General features: G+C 38.1%; 1 protein-coding gene across 1 annotated transcript in view; it reads left to right on the forward strand.

The window, feature by feature from the left end:
* Positions 1 to 4725: 4725 nt before the first annotated feature.
* Positions 4726 to 17933, forward strand: part of LOC306888294 (ankyrin repeat and BTB/POZ domain-containing protein 3-B-like) — a 71687-nt gene continuing 58479 nt past the window's right edge. Inside the window, exon 1 of the mRNA XM_079446492.1 lies at positions 4726 to 5790. Coding sequence (XP_079302618.1) covers positions 4926 to 5790 — 865 coding nt within the window. The 5' untranslated portion in view covers positions 4726 to 4925. The remainder of the gene's footprint in view (positions 5791 to 17933) is intronic.

The raw sequence follows: 17933 nt of genomic DNA on the forward strand, positions 1-17933 counted from the left end.
GGAACAGATTTGTTTTATGGTAAATATTTGTGCACCAGTGGTAGGACGTAATTTAAATTTTTATAAAATATTATGGCCACAAGTTCACTTCAATTTTAGGTAAACTTGTACCAATCTAATAATAAATTATGTAATTGTTATATGATACAAAATAAGATACTATATATGACTGGCAGAGGTGGAAAGTAAAGAATTACATTTACTCGCGTTACTGTAATTGAGTAGCTTTTTTGTGTACTTCTACTTTTTAAAGTAATTTTTAAAATTTGTAATTTTACTTTTACTTAAGTATATTTTGTTTGAAGTATTGTGCTTCGCTACATTTTAAAACACATTAATTACTGAGTAAAAAAAAAAATCGCTCCCTGGAAACTGCAGTAAATAATGGGCAGGAGAACAAACTGGCGCTAAAATCACAAGAAGATCCAGACAGACAAGACAGGCGTTATGGTGCAGACCCAGCTGAAAACCAAACCCTGTGGTATTCTGCTGAAGTTGAACTCGAAGGAAATGAAGTGAACCCCTGGCCATGTTTATGCTCTATTATGCGGTGTAAACTGTGTGTGCCTAGGCAGACCAAACTAGCAGCTTATAAAATCTTGACATCAACCCTTTGCAAGCATGTAGAGGTAAGCTAAATACTTCCATCATTGCATTAGTGATTAAAATGAAGCTTTGGCAGTTTAGCAAAAGGTTTTGCACAAATTAGCCAAAAAGACAGTGGTGCAGGGTATGCGATATCCTCTGCGACAATATCGTAATTGTTGTTTTAACATGTGCGACTTGACATTATCAGTATTAAGCGAAAAACCAAACAAAACACTCCTACCTGTGTGAAGTCTAGTAGATGTGCGCGCGCATATAGAGTGTATTCTTTCACTGCGTGATTGAGTCTGTTAAAATGCATTTAGAATTATCACACAATTGAAGATATAGCTGCAGAAAATGTATATTTATATCATTTCATATAGTAAATCAGTATCACACGAAGAATGCCGTTTTTCTCCAAAAATCACCATGATTACACACACACACGTTTCAAGTTTCACTTTTTATGCGTGAAAATCCTTAGTCGGGGACACCCCTTATATATATATATATATATATATATATATATATATATATATATATATATATATATATATATATATATATATTTTACAACAGTTCAATAAATAAGAAATTAATTAAGAGACTTGCGTTTTAGACGCCATATTGCCTGTTTTTGCTCTATTTCGACAACAAAAATAATCCCAAACACAGCCACAGCACTGCTTTGCATCTCTGAGCAACATGACGGTGATTCGTTCCTGAATTGATCAACATTTTAAATGATTCAGTTCAGTCGCAATGACTCACTTATTAACAGTGACTTGGTGATACCTACTGGTGGTTTTAATTTCACATTTAAAGTATCTTTTGATTTTTTTTTTTTTATATATAATTTCAAATGACTATTCAACATTTTATGTCTTATATATCAAAATATTATATCTGCATTTGTAACAGCAGGTTAAATGTATTCATGTCCTGCATTAAAAAGTGTGTAAATACATCTAAATGAAGCTTCTGTGTTTCCACTGCATTGCAAAGATGAATTTTGTTGATATTGATTTAATTTGCCTGGTAACAGCCCAAATGTCTTATTATTCTAAATAACTGATTCCTTTAATTAAAAACAACTAATTTGAGATTTATAGGCCTATCCCAGTGGTGTCAACTCAGTTCCTGGAGAGCTGCAGCCCTGCAGAGTTTAGTTCCAACCCTGCTCCAACACACATACCATGTAGATTTCAAATAAGCCTAAATGATTAGATTAGTATAGATATAACCCTAATTGATTAGACCTAAATTATTAGTATAGATATAACCCTAATTAGGGTTATATCTATACTGTTGTAGGGCTGTGGTCCTCCAGGAACTGAGTTTGACAGCCTTGGTCTATCCCATTGTTGTGTCCCTTCCACTGTTAAAAAGTAACTAAGTAATTTTTACTCTGAGTAAATTTGAAATTAGCTACTTTTTACTTTTACTTGAGTAGATTTTTAGACTGGTACTTTTACTTGTACTTAAGTCAAATTTCATTAAGGTAATGGTACTTTTATTTGAGTAAAATATTTTCGTACTCTTTCCACCTCTGATGACTGGGGATAGTTTGTCACGAGGGCTTTATCGCAGTAAATTTTGAGTTAAAAGTCTAGTAACACACATCTGTTTTCTCTATCAATAATTGTGTTTATTGGTTTCAAACACCTTGTGCAAAACCTTTCAAAGTAAAAAAAAATACATTATTATTATGTTATTTAGATTAATATGGGTAAACAAATGAAACCACACTGGTATACATTGTGGCAACTACGTAATAAAGGCAGGAATGTGTTGTCGAGTTTGTCAATCAAAAATACCAGGAGGGGTTAAGTTGTCAGAACATGTCACATGTTATTCAAGTTTTATGAAACCTTGATTTTATTAATTTCAGTGCTTATTGGCCTTACCATTGTTTTTCCATTATTGGTAATTTAATTTTAGGTATTCCTTTTTATTATTTTTATTTTTTTTATAATTATTTTACTATTTAAAATGTTGCGGCAATGCCTGTAATTGTTTTTTATAATGGCAGGTTCCATTGTGACAACTTACCCCAAAGAACGTAAATGATATGATATGCTACACTATTGGAGCATGTTATCACAAAAGGTTGACATTATACATCGTATCTTTTTTCCTGCAATCAAACAAATGCAAAAAGGTGTTGACGTTCAAAACACTCAAATTAGGTTCAGGTGCAGGACATAAAAAATAACAAATAATAAACAACTAAAAAATAATGTACACACACTGAAATTACAGCTCCAAAAATGACAAAACAGTACGATGTTTCGACTATTCAGATCTGGGCAGTCTAGGCAATTGAAAAAGTGAAAATTTTGATTGCTTTGATTTAGCAATGTAGCATAATATGTATTTTCACATTTCAGTCTGATATTACTTTTTCACATCAGTATTGATATTTCATTTGGTGCAAATCTTGTATTTGGAGACAATAAATAGTCTAGTTGACTTGTACTGATCAGTATGTTGAGAAAAACATTGCAAATCACAAAGGGAACTACTACATTGATCCAAGACATAATTACTTTATTGATTAAGTCTGTGCTTGCCTTTAGATACAGAGAACATTAACATACAATGAAGTAAATGAGGCGATTTATCATTTAAAGATCAAGCCTCCTTGCTACTGGATTACTGCTGATTTAAAATCTGGGATGGTCATTTTAGTTGTTAATCATGGAAATTAGTCTGCACAGATCTAAATGTCAACCAATTTGATATCTTTCATCCCTTATGAAATTATTGACAGATTTCAGGTAAATATCAGTAATATCGCTGATTGATGTCTGAGGTCAGACTATTTTTATTGTCGTTTGAGAGAACAAGGTGATTGTTTTAGTTGAACACTAGATGACAGTCTACCACGACAAAATGCTAAATTCAAGAGCCTTTCTCAAATAGTTTATTAATCTCATACTTGTTAATAGAATAATTATGAGATACAAATTAATTATCAGATTAAAAATATAATTGTAACGAAACTCTGAGGTTCAGATCATTTCATTGAGGAAAACGGGTTACTCTTGGCAGACACAACTTTCTAACTGTTAAGCCTATATCAGTTATGGTCTCAGGTTTTTGGAGGAGTGCTGCCCAAAGAGGTCAGTGTTGAGTAAAATATGGTCCCCTCTTTATTTAAGCGGGTTTAAAACATTTAAGTGATAAAGTGTATTTCAGCTCTAAAAACATCTTGTTTTTCTTTCTTATGTTACAGTCACTGATTTATGCTATTGCAGTCTCTTAAGTCTGTAAACATCAATGTTTTGTAGTCATTTTGAGTTGGGTCGATTTTGTGCTATATACTCACTGCATTAGTCCTGTTAGGAAAATAGGAAGTGCTTGGTGTCTCACTTTTATCCTTCGTTTTACATTGAAAACATATGACCTTTTTCAGACTGTGGGAGTGAAGTTCACAAGAAGCCTCCATTCAAGATGACTGATATATTATGTATACTCTTCATTATTAATGAACAGGAATCTCGTTACTCTGAGCCCCATCTGAAAGAGAGAATGGGGAAGAGGACATGTGTTCATTTGATCTCTTGCTTTTTGTCCTCAAACATGCTGCCCTGCTTGGTCTACTGGATCGGAGCAGTTTCATGCATGCTGACTACTAGTTGTATAAAGTCTATCTGTTTGTTTTGGGCACTTAAGACCACTAGATCTAAAGCTCTGCTTTCACTCCAGAGGCCAATTACAGTTTATTTACTGATGGAATTCTTAGTAAATGGGATGCAATCTGATCAAAATAGTTTCTGGAAAAAGTGGGTTTTATGAGCAGTTCGGTAGTTTAATTTAATTTATCTATAGTGACATTTAATGATCATAACACAAATAAATTATTTAGATCTAGACCTTGTTTTCAAATGACCTATAGTTAAAACTTTAAATAGTCTAAAGTTGGAGTCAAAATGTGAGTTTCATTTTTACACGATCTAACGTCTCTGCATGACATTTTTAGAGAGGGTCTCCAGATGAACAGAAGTACACAGAACCATCAAGCAGCACCGTGCGAATTCAAAACCAACTGTACGCAGCAATGGTCCCGTCAGCGCATTGGATGCAGTACTGTATGTGGCTCCTCCTTCAACTGATGCTTCGCAGCCTTCAAACACACTAGTGTGTGCTATAACAACACCACTGCTCCTTCAAAGTTGGAGGCGCATTTTCAACAGTGAACGCAACAATTTGGGAACTCGCCTGTGCCTTTTCAGTAACATTGTGGACAGAATAAAGCAGCCAAGCAGTGGCGTTTGTTTGCAAAGGAACGTTTCCCCTAGCTTTCAGCCTTGTGGACAATATGAAGTGCAGTTATGGCAAAAAGGGGTAAATCCGTGGTGAGGACCCTGGAGGATTTGACGCTGGATTCGGGTTACGGTGGAGCCGCGGACTCCTTCAGGTCATCCAGCTTGTCTCTGTGCTGCTCCGAGGCGCACATCTCCTATGCGCATGGAGGGCACTGTTTGCATCTGACCGACTCCATGCGCAGTCGACACAACAGCCTAGACACCGTCAACACCGTCCTGGCTGAAGACGGCGAGACCCTGGAGTGTTCCGGACACTGTGCGAAACTTCCCGAGCTTGAGGATGTGCCCTGGAGCCTCGGGGAGGTGGAGAACGCGCTCAACAAGGAGGAAGAGTTGAGGTTCGGCACCGTGTCCGCGGATCTGTTGGCGCGCCTCTCCACGCTCGTGAGCCGCGCGCTGGTGAGGATCGCCAGAGAAGCGCAGCGGCTGAGTTTGCGCTACGGCAAATGCACCAAATACGAAGTCCAAAGTGCCATCAAGATGATCCTTTCATGGACCATCTCGGTCAACTGCACCGCCGCGGCGCTCAGCGCGCTGTCTATGTACAACATGAGCACCGAGGATAAATTCAGCCGGGGGAAATCGGAGAGATGCGGCTTGGTCTTCTCCGTGGGGAGGTTCTTCAGGTGGATGGTGGACAGCAGGGTCGCGGCGCGCATCCACGAGCATGCGGCCATATACCTGACCGCGTGTATGGAGAGCCTCTTCCGAGAGGTCTTCATCTGGGTGTTGAATAGCTCGATGGTTGAGAAGGATAACGGGATCCCCAAATTCACACTGGAATCCTTTGAGCAGGCTCTGAGCAATGAATCGGAGTTGTACGGCCTCCTTTTGCCCTATCAGCACCTCACATGTGGGAAAAATGCCAATGGTAAGTTCAGCACTTGAAAAGCAGTTCAGCAGACTTTTAAAATGAACAGATTTGTTTTTTATTCAGAGGGAGGGTGGACGCTTAAAGCTCGTTTATGTTTTTTTTATGCCTCACGTTCCGGTCAGATTTTGATTATGGTAACTGAGGGAAAAACGTAACCAGCTATAATGTTTATACAGTGACATTAACTTTTAGGCCCATTGCCCAGAAACTGACATCATCTGTGTATATATTATTACACAGCCTCAATGACTGCGTTTACGTGCTCAATAATATTACAGCATTAATCAGAATTTGGTCGTATATTCTGGTTACGTAAGCATCAAGAAAGTGCATTAACCTGATTGCCATTATCAATAATCAGGTTAAAGATAGTTGTGAAATGTCAGTCTATTGAAGATGATGTGCATGTAAAAATGGCCATTGGCTGCATTTACTTGTGCAAAAATTCAAATATGCTGATATTCCAATGCACTCTCCTGTTTTGTTGTTAAAAACATCATCAATGAGTTGATTGAGTTACTGTTATGGAGCATAATAAATGGCAATGTCTTTTATGGATGCCAGAATATAAACATAATCGCAAAATAATGTGCATGTAACCAGTCATTATGATGTTTGGCCCAAACACTTCAGTAATGTGAGATAACTTAATTTATCAGGGATGTGCTTTGATTTATGTGTGCATGGATGTATTTATAGATGTGTATTTGGCTGTGGTGCTGTGCACTGTGTTTAATGTAAGTGTGTTTTAGAAAGAAGTTCATTTTTAATACCGAGCTCAGCTGCATTTTCCATGGGTAATTAGCTCACAGTACCATCTTGTTCTTTTTAATGTATCATTTGTACAGTTATGGTACTTATGAATGTGTCATCCAGAATGTTTCCTGGCTGTAGTTTATGTACAGGATGACATAATCCAAATGATAGACCCTGGAGCAAAGGGACTATTCAATGTATAACTTCCAATAATGCTTGTGCAACAATGTGGACTTGACAGTATTGCAGCACCAAAGAGAGTAGAATAGTCTATTGGTGTCTATTTTAGGAATATACATGAACTGGGGCCACTTGTAACGATATATTCACTGAACATGTAATATATTATGTTTATGTTTTTATTTTATATATACTGTGAATATATAAGAAATTAATAGACTAAGTCAACTAAAATTTCTTTGTATACCACATTTCATGATACACACTGTTTCATTCAATCATGATGTTAATGTTTAATGTTTATAATATCTTAATGTCTTCATAGTAGGGGTGTGCCATATCATACCGTCCACGATAATACCGGTCTAAATTTTTACATTATAAAAAAGTGTCATATCGCGATATCAATGATATAGCGACTTGATGACGTATGCACCGATTGTTCGGCAGCCGAAAATAGCAAAAAAAAGAAGAAGCTAAAATAGCAACTGAAGACTTCCTGCAGGTTTCCGTCCAAATAAAAGCTCCATCAACATTCATAAATGTTAGTATTGTCATCTTACTGTTGTTCTGTTAAATAAAATTAAAAAGTAAGACAATAATAAATGATAATAAGTACAACAGCTCTGTTAAAACATTTATTATAACGTTCACATATAGTGTTCAAATTGGGAATTGTAATATTTTCTAATGTTTTAAAAGACTTCCCTTCTGCTCAGCAAGGCTGCATTTATTTGCAAGACTGATTCAAGAAGGGGGTCTCAAAAATGGCCACAAAATATTATTTTACTAACTTATAAATTTTAAGTTAAATTGTACTTTGTTGGTATAATGTCTGCTAGAATGTAAAAAAATGATCAGTGTTAAATATGTATTTTTTAAATTGTTGTTTTGTATCAGTGTACAATGTTTAAAAATAATAATTTATTCCACGTAGTGTCCATTTCATTCATTTAACATTTAATATTGGAGGCATCCAAGCTATTTGACATATTTGACAATTTTTGTTTAAGTAACACAATACTTACTTTCCCTGGTAATTGGTTTCTTTTATAATGATGCCACTATTTGTGAGAAGTAACTATAACTAATTACTTTTTTAAAGTAACTTGCCCCACATTGGTCACTATTGCACTATAATGTTGCTTCTGCCACCTTATGACAACACTTCGTTTTAGGTAGTCTGTCATCAATGACAGTATCTCTTTCGAAAAGCATGAAAAATGGCCTTCATTGTGTTTGCATTAATAAATGCTGCTGCCTGCCGGCTGCAATCTCCAATAAAATGCTGATCCATATTTTTTTGTATATCGTCGTAAATATCATTATCGCAAATATTCTTGGAATATCATGATATAATTTTGAGGCTATATCACCCACCCCTACTTCATAGTCACATTTATCAGATTAGAGTTGGGCAATAATATAGTTTACATTGTGCGAGGATACAAGCAATCAAGCAGTTGAGATTTTATACCGTATATATTGTCCTGAATGAGTAATTTGTTCTTTGTTGAAACAAAAAAAAAAGTAAGACAATACAGTATATCTAACTTTATATAAAGAGCTGGGCGATAATTTATTTAACATTTTGCGTTGATATAAACAATCACGCACTTGAGATTTGGGATATATGTCACTTTACATGAGTATTTGTACGTGTGTGTGTGTGTGTGTGTCTATATATATATATATATATATATATATATATATATATATATATATATACACACACACACACACACACACACACACACACACACACACACACACACACACACACACACACACACAGTAGTCAACATTTGAAGTGGATCAAAAAAGTTAATCAAAGTTGTCCTAAGACAAGAACGCATTTTAGGTTTTAGGACAACTTTGATGAAAGGTTTTGATCCACTTCAAATGTTGACTATATATACTCTATATACACACACTGCATATATATGATATTGCTTAAACAGTATAGATATAATAGACATGAACCAAAATATCTCAGATTAGTTTTAATGTATAATGGACAGGTTTTAGTATCCCATTATTGCAGAGTTTTCTCACCTCTGTCAGAATGCCTCATTTTACATAGATTAAGAGGTGAGCATTTCAACAAACTATTTCTACCTCAAGGGTGGTATCAAGATGGCTGCCAGATAATAGCCCACCCTTTGTTCTTCTCTGGAGAGCTGTTTTAATTGCACTAGGGGTTCATTTTGAGAAACAGAAAGCCTTCTTCCGCTGTAAATTGTGTTAGTGTTACAGTAAGTGTACATTTTAGACATGCAACTGTTACACAACCTCTTAATTTTTCCTTTAATATGTATAACTGTATTAGATGCGTTCTATAATGCAATAGGCAAGCTTTCTCCAGTGGTGTAGATGTGGAGGCAGTTGGTTCAGCTGCAGAGGTGGCCTGCTCTGAGTTACCAGGTCTGTTGTGTGCCTGTGTGTGTTCAGTGCCAGGCACTGAGGGGTGTTTAAGTGTATGTGTGTGTGTTAAGGGAGGTAGTGTTAGGTAGTCCAAGCATGACACAGCTCTAGTTGTACCAGGCTGCCCCAGTACACAGCAGGTTCTTTACTGTTCGGAGCTTTGGGTGTCAGGGATTTCTTCTGCAGCGGGTTTGCTGGAGGCATTAGAACAATTAAGGGTAATGTTGGAGGATGAGGTAACTGTGGAGTCTTGGTTTCACAGATTATTGTTTTTAATACTTTAAATCCATGTCTGTTTTTATCTATCAGGAATCGCTGAGAAATGGGAGAGCAACACATTTATTGTCAGAATTCTAATAGCTATCAATCGTTCTGATCTTAATTACTCAATTCAATTTGTCACACTCGAAATCCATTGAGTCTTGGCTTTGAATTGATCTCGCAGACAGATTAGCTTGTCTTAGAAGAATGCAGGCAGTGTTGTGTTTTTTTCCAGATTCTTCTGAAGGCTTTTGGCCGTCAGATTCTCTGCCCACAGACTTTGCTGAAAATGTAGATGATTGCTAGGAAATTTGCATTCTGCAGTGCAGAAATCCAGCAGGAAAGACAATACAGGTAACAATACAGAGACACCTCCTAAAGAGAGATACCTGCCTAACCTGAGTCTATAAGGAGACAATTTTACTCAAAGCAAGAAGAGGTTTAATGTGACCGATTTGTGCAAACCTGTACATTTCAATATTGCACAATGCTGTAATTTAAAGAGGTCATAATAGGGCTGGGTTGGTATGACCAATATCTCACTGATTGACTAATATTATGTCACAGTTTATATGTCAAAATAGTTATTTTCAATAGAGAATAGGGCCAGTACATTATGATTATATGTTTTTAGTAAATCATTAAAATTCTAAGTAGACGTAATGACAAAAAATTAATTCATTAAATTACCAATGATAATAATAATAATAACAAATAAATAAATAATAACAAAACCTAAAATGTTTTATATATTATTTAATTATGCCATTTTATTATTTTTCTTGTTATATAGATAATGTCACTATGTTTTGATCATAATTTAGCCCAATTAATATTATAAGTAGACAGTGACAAATAATATTATTTTAACGACAACAACAATAATAATAATATAAACTCTAAAATGTTGTGAATATTATTTAATGATGCCGTTATGTGTTGAAGCCATTTTCTTTGTTATATTGATATTGTGTATATATTGATATTGTGTAAGCCAATTTAATAATTTAATATTAGTAGGCATTGGAGACATAATATTATTTTGATAAAATTATTACTACTACTAATAATAAAGTGACCCTTTTACATGATTTTTAGTTTCATAACTGGCACTTGTTCTATCCTGCCAGTGTGACATTATATATGTATATTACAATAGATACATTAGAGACTTAAAAGTAAAGGCACTGAACTCCTGTAGGCATGAGATGTAGTATGCATGAGAGCGAAGCCCAATCGCACAGATGGCTCTCAGCGTGTCCGATGTGGCAGGTCCTGAGAGAGGGAACACTCCTCTATTCATCAAAATTGACTGAACTATGAAACATAATGAGCTGAGCATTACACACTGTGTTTCTCACTCGAGCACGAGTATGTGCGGATTCACCCACACACATATGCACGCGCACGCATTCCAGCTCTTGTAAATAAACAGACACACATATGGATGCGTGGCAGGAACGAGGGCACCCACATTCACACAAACACACATGCTCATAGACAACATACTGACAGTGTGTATGAGTTTATGGGTCAGTGATGTGACACTCAATTATATATTTGAATTAAATAATGTATTATTTAAAAAATGAATTATAATGGAAGTTATATAGACCATAACTTGTCTATTCATCTATATATTTAAATTATATCATGTATTATTTACAAAATAAAATGCATGCTGACTTGAATGACTCGAATACACATTTTCTATAATGAATATATTTTCAATTTCTGATATTTTATGAGGCAGAAATGTCAAGGTCGTATAACTGTGCCTGAGATCGTAAAAAACTCTCATTAAAAGTTTGAAATTACTGAAAAAAAAAATATTATGTGCCACTTGAAGTCATCGTGGAGTAACTAAACACAGTTAGTCATTTACTTGTCATGTGACAATAAAACCAATAAAAGAAATGTCAAATTTGAAGGTCAGGTAATAAATATTAAATAACTTATTGCAGATATTGTTCTGGCAAAGTCTATAGGCACATACAGTAAACATCTTATCCATATTTCCCCACAGACTAGACAGATTACTAGCAATCCTCACAGCAAAGATTCATGACAAAAAAGGAGGAAAGACCAGATCTTTATCAGTAATGCTCAGACTGAAGTTCACAATTCACCATTACAACATTACAAAGGGAAAAAGACACTAGAGATGCAGTTGTGGAGAACGCTATCAGCAGACTCTTAGCAGCAGACATTAATGACAGAGATCAGTTTGTGGTGCAAAGTAATGAAAACATTTCCACAAGCCCAAGGTCAGACAAAGGTCAGACAACCTCCTTCAATAGCAATCGATACCACTAAGGGTTTCAGCTTACTAGTTTGTCACTTTGTTCAATAGTTCCAACAAACTTTTATTGCTGTATTCCTTTCGGTATAATTCCTATCATATATTAAAGAAATGTTCCGGGTACCATTCAAGTTAAGCTCTATTGATTGCATCTTTGCTGTCCAGCTGTCGATTATCACAGACAACTCACTGATTCGTCCCTTGGTGGGTGAAAACAAACAAAAACCTTGTTTGCAATTCACTTACAATAGCAGTCTATTGGGCAAGGTATTGGGTTGGAGGGTTAAAAAAAGGCTTAATTTTTTGTGCTTACATTATTCTTTAAAACAAAAATGTGTTATTTCAGTTGAACAATTAGATTGAAAAAATAGATTGAATTAAATAGATGTCCATTTTACTGAAATATCACTAATTGAAATTGCTAGTAAAATTCATAAACAATTACAAAGAAACATCAAGTTACACATTGAATTAAACATTACATTTTGAAATAGAAAACTGAAATAGTGTTATAATTCTTTTAAAATGTACTCCAATATCATGGCTTGGCTTCGCAAACGAAGATTTAGGAAGGACAACCACGTCTTCTACAGGCACGCTGGTGGCTGACGAAGCCTATGCGGGACAGGCAGGTCCTGCCACAGCGGTTGCAGGTAAAGGTCTGGTCCAGGGTGGGTGCTGGGGGGACACGTTTTTCCCTTCTTCTCCTTATGTTCTCTATACTGGCCCTGCAGGTCTCCTCAAAGAGTAAGATGGCCTGATGGACTGTGCGCTGCCAGGAGTCGTGATCAGCTGCTTTCGTTTCCCACTGACGGTGATCGATGCAGTAAGGGACTTCTTCAAGGAGTCTTTGTACCGCTTTCGTGGTGCCCCGATCTTGCGGTGACCAGAGGACAATTCCCCATACAGCACGATCTTAGGTAGGCGGTATTTCTCCATCCTGGAGACATGCCCTTCCCAGCGAAGTTGTACCTTGAGGACCATGGCCTCGATACTAATGACCTCTGCTGTTTCGAGAACTTCAGTGTTGGCAACGAAGTCACTCCAACGAATGTTGAGGATTGTGCGGAGGCAGCGCTGATGGAAACGCTCGAGGAGTCTCAGGTGATGACGGTACATGACCCAGGACTCAGCGCCATACAGGAGAGTGGTCAGCACAACAGCTTTGTATACACTGACCTTCGTGTCTTTTTTGAGGTTGTTATTGTTCCAGACACGTCCGTATAGTCTGCTGAATGCACTGTTTGCCTTGGCCAGCCTGTTATCAACTTCTTTGTCAATATTGGCGTCAGATGATATCACATACCCCAAGTAGCTGAAATGGTGGACAACCTTTAGTTCTGTTTGCTCAATGGAAATGCTTGGTGGATGGTACTCTTTTTGTGGTGCTGGTGGGTGCAGAACTTCCGTCTTCTTCAAGCTGACTTCGAGGGCAAAGATCTGTGCAGTTTTTGCAAAACAGTACGTGATTCGCTGCATAGCTGCCTCTGTATGAGCAAGGAGGGCGGCATCGTCAGCAAACAGCAGCTCCCGGATCAGTAGCTCCATGGTCTTTGTGTGGGCCTGCTGACGCCTCAGGTTGAACACGCTCCCGTCGCGACGAAAACGGATGTATACGTATGCCATCAGCGTTGTCGAGGTCCTCTGTGGTCTGCTGGAGCATCATGCTGAACAAAATGGTGAGCAGTGTGGGTGCAAGAACACAGCCCTGTTTTACACCGTTTGCAGTAGGGAAGGGCTGTGAGAGGTTGTTGCTATATCTGACTTGTCCATGCTGGCCTTCATGAAGCTGGACGATCATGGTGAGGAACTTTGGTGGGCATTTTCCAAAGTCCCTGCCTGCTCACGGTATCGAATGCTTTTGTCAGATCCACAAAGGTGACGTACAGCGCTTTGTTTTGTTCCCGGCACTTCTGCTGAATCGTCTGTCGTTCCCCCGGTTGGCTCTGAAGCCACACTGTGTCTCTGGAAGGTGAGCTTCTGCTATCGCGGGTACCAGTCAATTCAGCAGTACCCTTGCGAGGATTTTGCCGGCGACAGATAGAAGTGTTATGCCACGATAATTGGAACAGTCTGACTTCTCCCCTTTGTTCTTATACAGACTGATAATGACTGCATCACGGAGGTCTTGAGGGAGTTTTCCCTTCTCCCAGCAGCAGATGAAGAATTCATGGAGTTTGGTGTGCAGTGCTGGGCCTTTGTTCTTCCATACCTCAGGAGGAATGGTATCAACTCCTGCAGCTTTTCCACTCTTCAGCTGTTTAATGGCTTCCTCAGTCTCTTGTATTGTTGGTGCCACATCCAGTTCGGTTTTCACTGGTTGTTGTAGGATGCGGTCAATCGCTGATTCTTGGACTGAGTGATTAGCATTGAAGAGGGTGTAGAAGTGTTCAGACCAGCGGTTCAGATAGAGTCCTTTTCGGTGAGCAGTTCTTCCGTCTGCGCTCCGCAGGGGGCTCAGAATTTGGTACGAGGGACCATATACCGCTTTTAGACCTTCGTAGAAACCCCTGTAGTCACCAGTGTCATCGCAAAGCTGAGTTCTTGCTGCGAGGTTGGTCCACCACTCATTCTGAATCTCTCGAAGCTTATGCTGGAGGGTCCAGCATTCCAGGCGGAAGGCTGCTTTTTTATGCGGGCAGGACGGTTGGGACAGGTGAGCCTTGTGTGCTGATCTCTTCATTGACTGCAGCTCCTGAACTTCTAGATTGTTCTCATTGAACCAATCCCCGTTTTGCTTCGTGGTGAATCCAAGGGTATCTTCAGATGCTTGAAGGACAACAGTTTTGATACGGTCCTGCAGCACTTCTGGGGCCGGAGGCGAGTCTGCTAGACAGATGGGTTCCTCTAGCCTAGACCGTAGGCTCTCCTGGAAAACTGCTCTGACTGCGGCAGACTGAAGGCTGAAGACCTTGAGCTTCTTCCTTGGAGCGCCACCTTTCCTTGGTTTGGGCTTAAAGTGGAATGTAATTTTACAGTGGACAAAGGCGGTGGTCTGTGTGACACTCGGCGCTTGGCATTACCCTGGTGTGGAAGACATCTTTTAGGTCACACTGCTGCACTAGGATGTAGTCTATGAGATGCCAGTGTTTTGACCGGGGGTGCATCCAGGTCGTCTTCGGACTATCTTTCTGATGGAAGATGGTGTTGGTAATGGAAAGCCGCTGTTCAGTGCAGAATTCGAGTAACAATCGTCCATTATCGTTGCAGCTGCCCACACCATGCCTTCCAAGCCTTTCTGAGTCTCTGCCCACTCTGACGTTGAAGTCGCCAAGGATGACAATCTTGTCATCGGCTGGGACATCTTCAAGAAGGTTGCGTAGATCGGAATAAAACTTTTCTTTGTCTGCAGGATCTTCCTGGAGAGTTGGGGCATACACACTGAACAGTGTGGCGTGTTGCTGGTCACGGAGTGGTAGACGCATTGAGATGATACGGTCAGAGTGGCCAGCTGGCAAGCTTGGAGTCCCTGATCATGAAGCCAACACCTGAAAGGCGTCTCTCTGTCACAGGTTTGCCTGAACAATAGAGGGTGTAACCTGCGCCATGCTCCCTTTGACGTGGATATTTCCTTCTTGCCTTCGCGGAGGAGCTTTCAAGTGAAGTGCAGCATGTGCAGAACTGACCTCACCCTTTAAACCCGGGGTTCCTCTGCCATGGCCTAGCAAGCTGGGACAGAGACAGCGAGGTCCTCGGGCCGTAGGTTTTACATCGGAGTTTCCCTCTCCTAGGCAGATGGCCTGAAAAGGCTGGAGAGATCTGCCTTCCCTGCTATTCCAAACCATAGCTGGTAGGTGGCCGGTGACTCCGTTGTGGGAGTTCATTCGCCCAGTGATGCAGTGTAAACATCACCCCCTCACGCCGTTTAGCCCGCCAGCTGAGGCGGTGTACCGGGGTGTGGCACTAGGAGCCAGACGTGAGAGATTTAGGAGATGGATGAGGTCCAGTGCTTCTGTCCACCCTGAAATTGGGTGCAGCTGCCAGAAAACAAAGGTACTACCTCTACCCAGAGCTCCCTACAACCCAATTTTGAAATAGCAAACTGAAATAGTGTTATAATTCTTTTAAAATGTGCTCCAATAATACGTGTTTTATTTACAACTTCAAAAAATAATTTTTAAAAGTGTAAATTACCTTATACGATGAAAAATGGTAACACTTTTTGTATGTAATTAAATTATGTAATTTTATATTGTTTGTAATTTTACCATAAAATAGTCAAATTTTTGTTTTTTGCAAGTAAAAACTAGGAATTACCATATGTATGGTGAAAATCAGTAAAAGGATATTCACAGAAAGCAAATTGTAAAGTAGGTGTATTAACATTATATAACTTTATTATGAGTTGTAAAATATACAAGCTTCAATCCTGTAATAACTGAAACATTGTCACTGTATTTTTTACAGTGAATTTCTGGCAAGCACAGCTGCTGTTTTTTTAAAACATAAATTTAAAAAGTAAAATATTTTTCAGATTTTTAAATCCCATACTCTCTTAAAAATAAAGGCTCAAAAAAGGAGTTTTGAGTTCCCTTACTTACAAAGAACCTTACTTTGAACTGTTCGGGACCAATTCTCACTAACAACTAGTTGCTTATTAGCATGGCTGTTATTAACATATCGGCTGTTTATTAGTACTTATAAAGCACATATTCTGCACAACCATATTCTACATCCCTAATACCTAACAATATTAATAAACAGAAAATTAGGATTTTTTTTTAGGCAAAAGTTATAGTTAATAGCGACAATTGGACCTTATAATAAAGTGTGACCGAATATTTTGATATTCTGAATAACCTTTTCCCATTATAAAGAACCTTGGAAAGGTTTCCATGGATGTTAAAGGTTATTCGTGAAACCACTCATGCCAATAAAGAACCTTTGTAAGTTTACCTAATGTAATACTTTAAAACCATCTGTATTTGACCCAAAAGATGTGCTCTCAGTTTTTAATAAAGAGCTGAATTTTGAATACTCTGTGACATTCAACACCCACAACAAGACAATACATTCAGACAGGCACTATTGCGGCAGATCTGTAACTTCTCACACCTGTTTGCTGTGTCACTGGCTGTTCGCTACTTATCTAGAAGATGATATTGCTGCTCACATCCTGCTGAGATCTCTTCTCTGCTAATGAATAGATTGGTGATCCTGTAAAAGAGAAAGACATAAAGAATGAAAGAAACAGAGAGAAAAAGAAAGCCGCAAAAACAGTGAATGTAGTGGTGCTCAGATGAAGAGGTATTGCAGACAGCCAGCACACAAAAGCCTGATGAAATTCAGGGCTTTATTTAAGTGGAAGGATTCACATAAAAACACCTTTTTATGTCAGGCTACCATGGTGTGTGTTTCGTCTGTGTGCATGTATGTGCAAGATCACATTTATAAATGTGCATAGCGAATCAAAACAATAGAAACCATAGTTCATATTAAGGTGTACAGGGTTCTTTTACTTTGGACTTGGAAAAGCAAAAGTCTGTCATCCTGTGTGACCGATTGCTATAGCTTCATTCTGAGCAGTTGGCATATGGTTTATATTATTTCAGAGGACCTCAAAGGATGCCAACCCTCAGACAACATACAGAATTACCAAATTTTGTTAAATATATTAAATATTATTTAAATAAAGTTAAATATATGAAGTTTCTACAATATATAATTATATTGTAGAAACTTAATTTCCTGTAGAGCTGCTTTGCAACAATTGTATCGTAAAAAGCGCTATACAAATAAACTTGAATTTAATTTAATTTAATTTCAAGGTGTGTGTGTGCTCGTGTATTTTTTTTTCTGCTTTCATGACATTTTTATTACAAACACATGCTACTTTCAGAATAAGACTTATTTAATGTAAAAAGATATTTTGCTAACATGATAAGAAGTCCCATGTATCATCCTGGGTCACTTTCTGGAGAAGATGGACACATATGCGTTCAATTAACGGCGTAAATTGCCACAAGTTATACCGCAGAAAATTACGTTTAGAAAGAGCCTACTTTTTTTTCCTGTGACATAAACAGTATGCAATCACTGAAGTTGGCCTGTGTTTTACTTGATTCTGTTTTCCATTAATGTGGCTACTTAGTACAGTACCACTTTGTTGCTTACTGAAATGGCATTAGGTATAAGACATTTATGAAATTTAGCAAAGCTATAAAGCTTTCTGACCAAATTTGGGTTTAGTTTCTAAAGACCTCTAGCGCCACCAACG

Source organism: Barbus barbus (genome assembly GCF_936440315.1).
Source record: "Barbus barbus genome assembly, chromosome: 22".
NCBI classification, from domain to species: domain Eukaryota; kingdom Metazoa; phylum Chordata; class Actinopteri; order Cypriniformes; family Cyprinidae; genus Barbus; species Barbus barbus.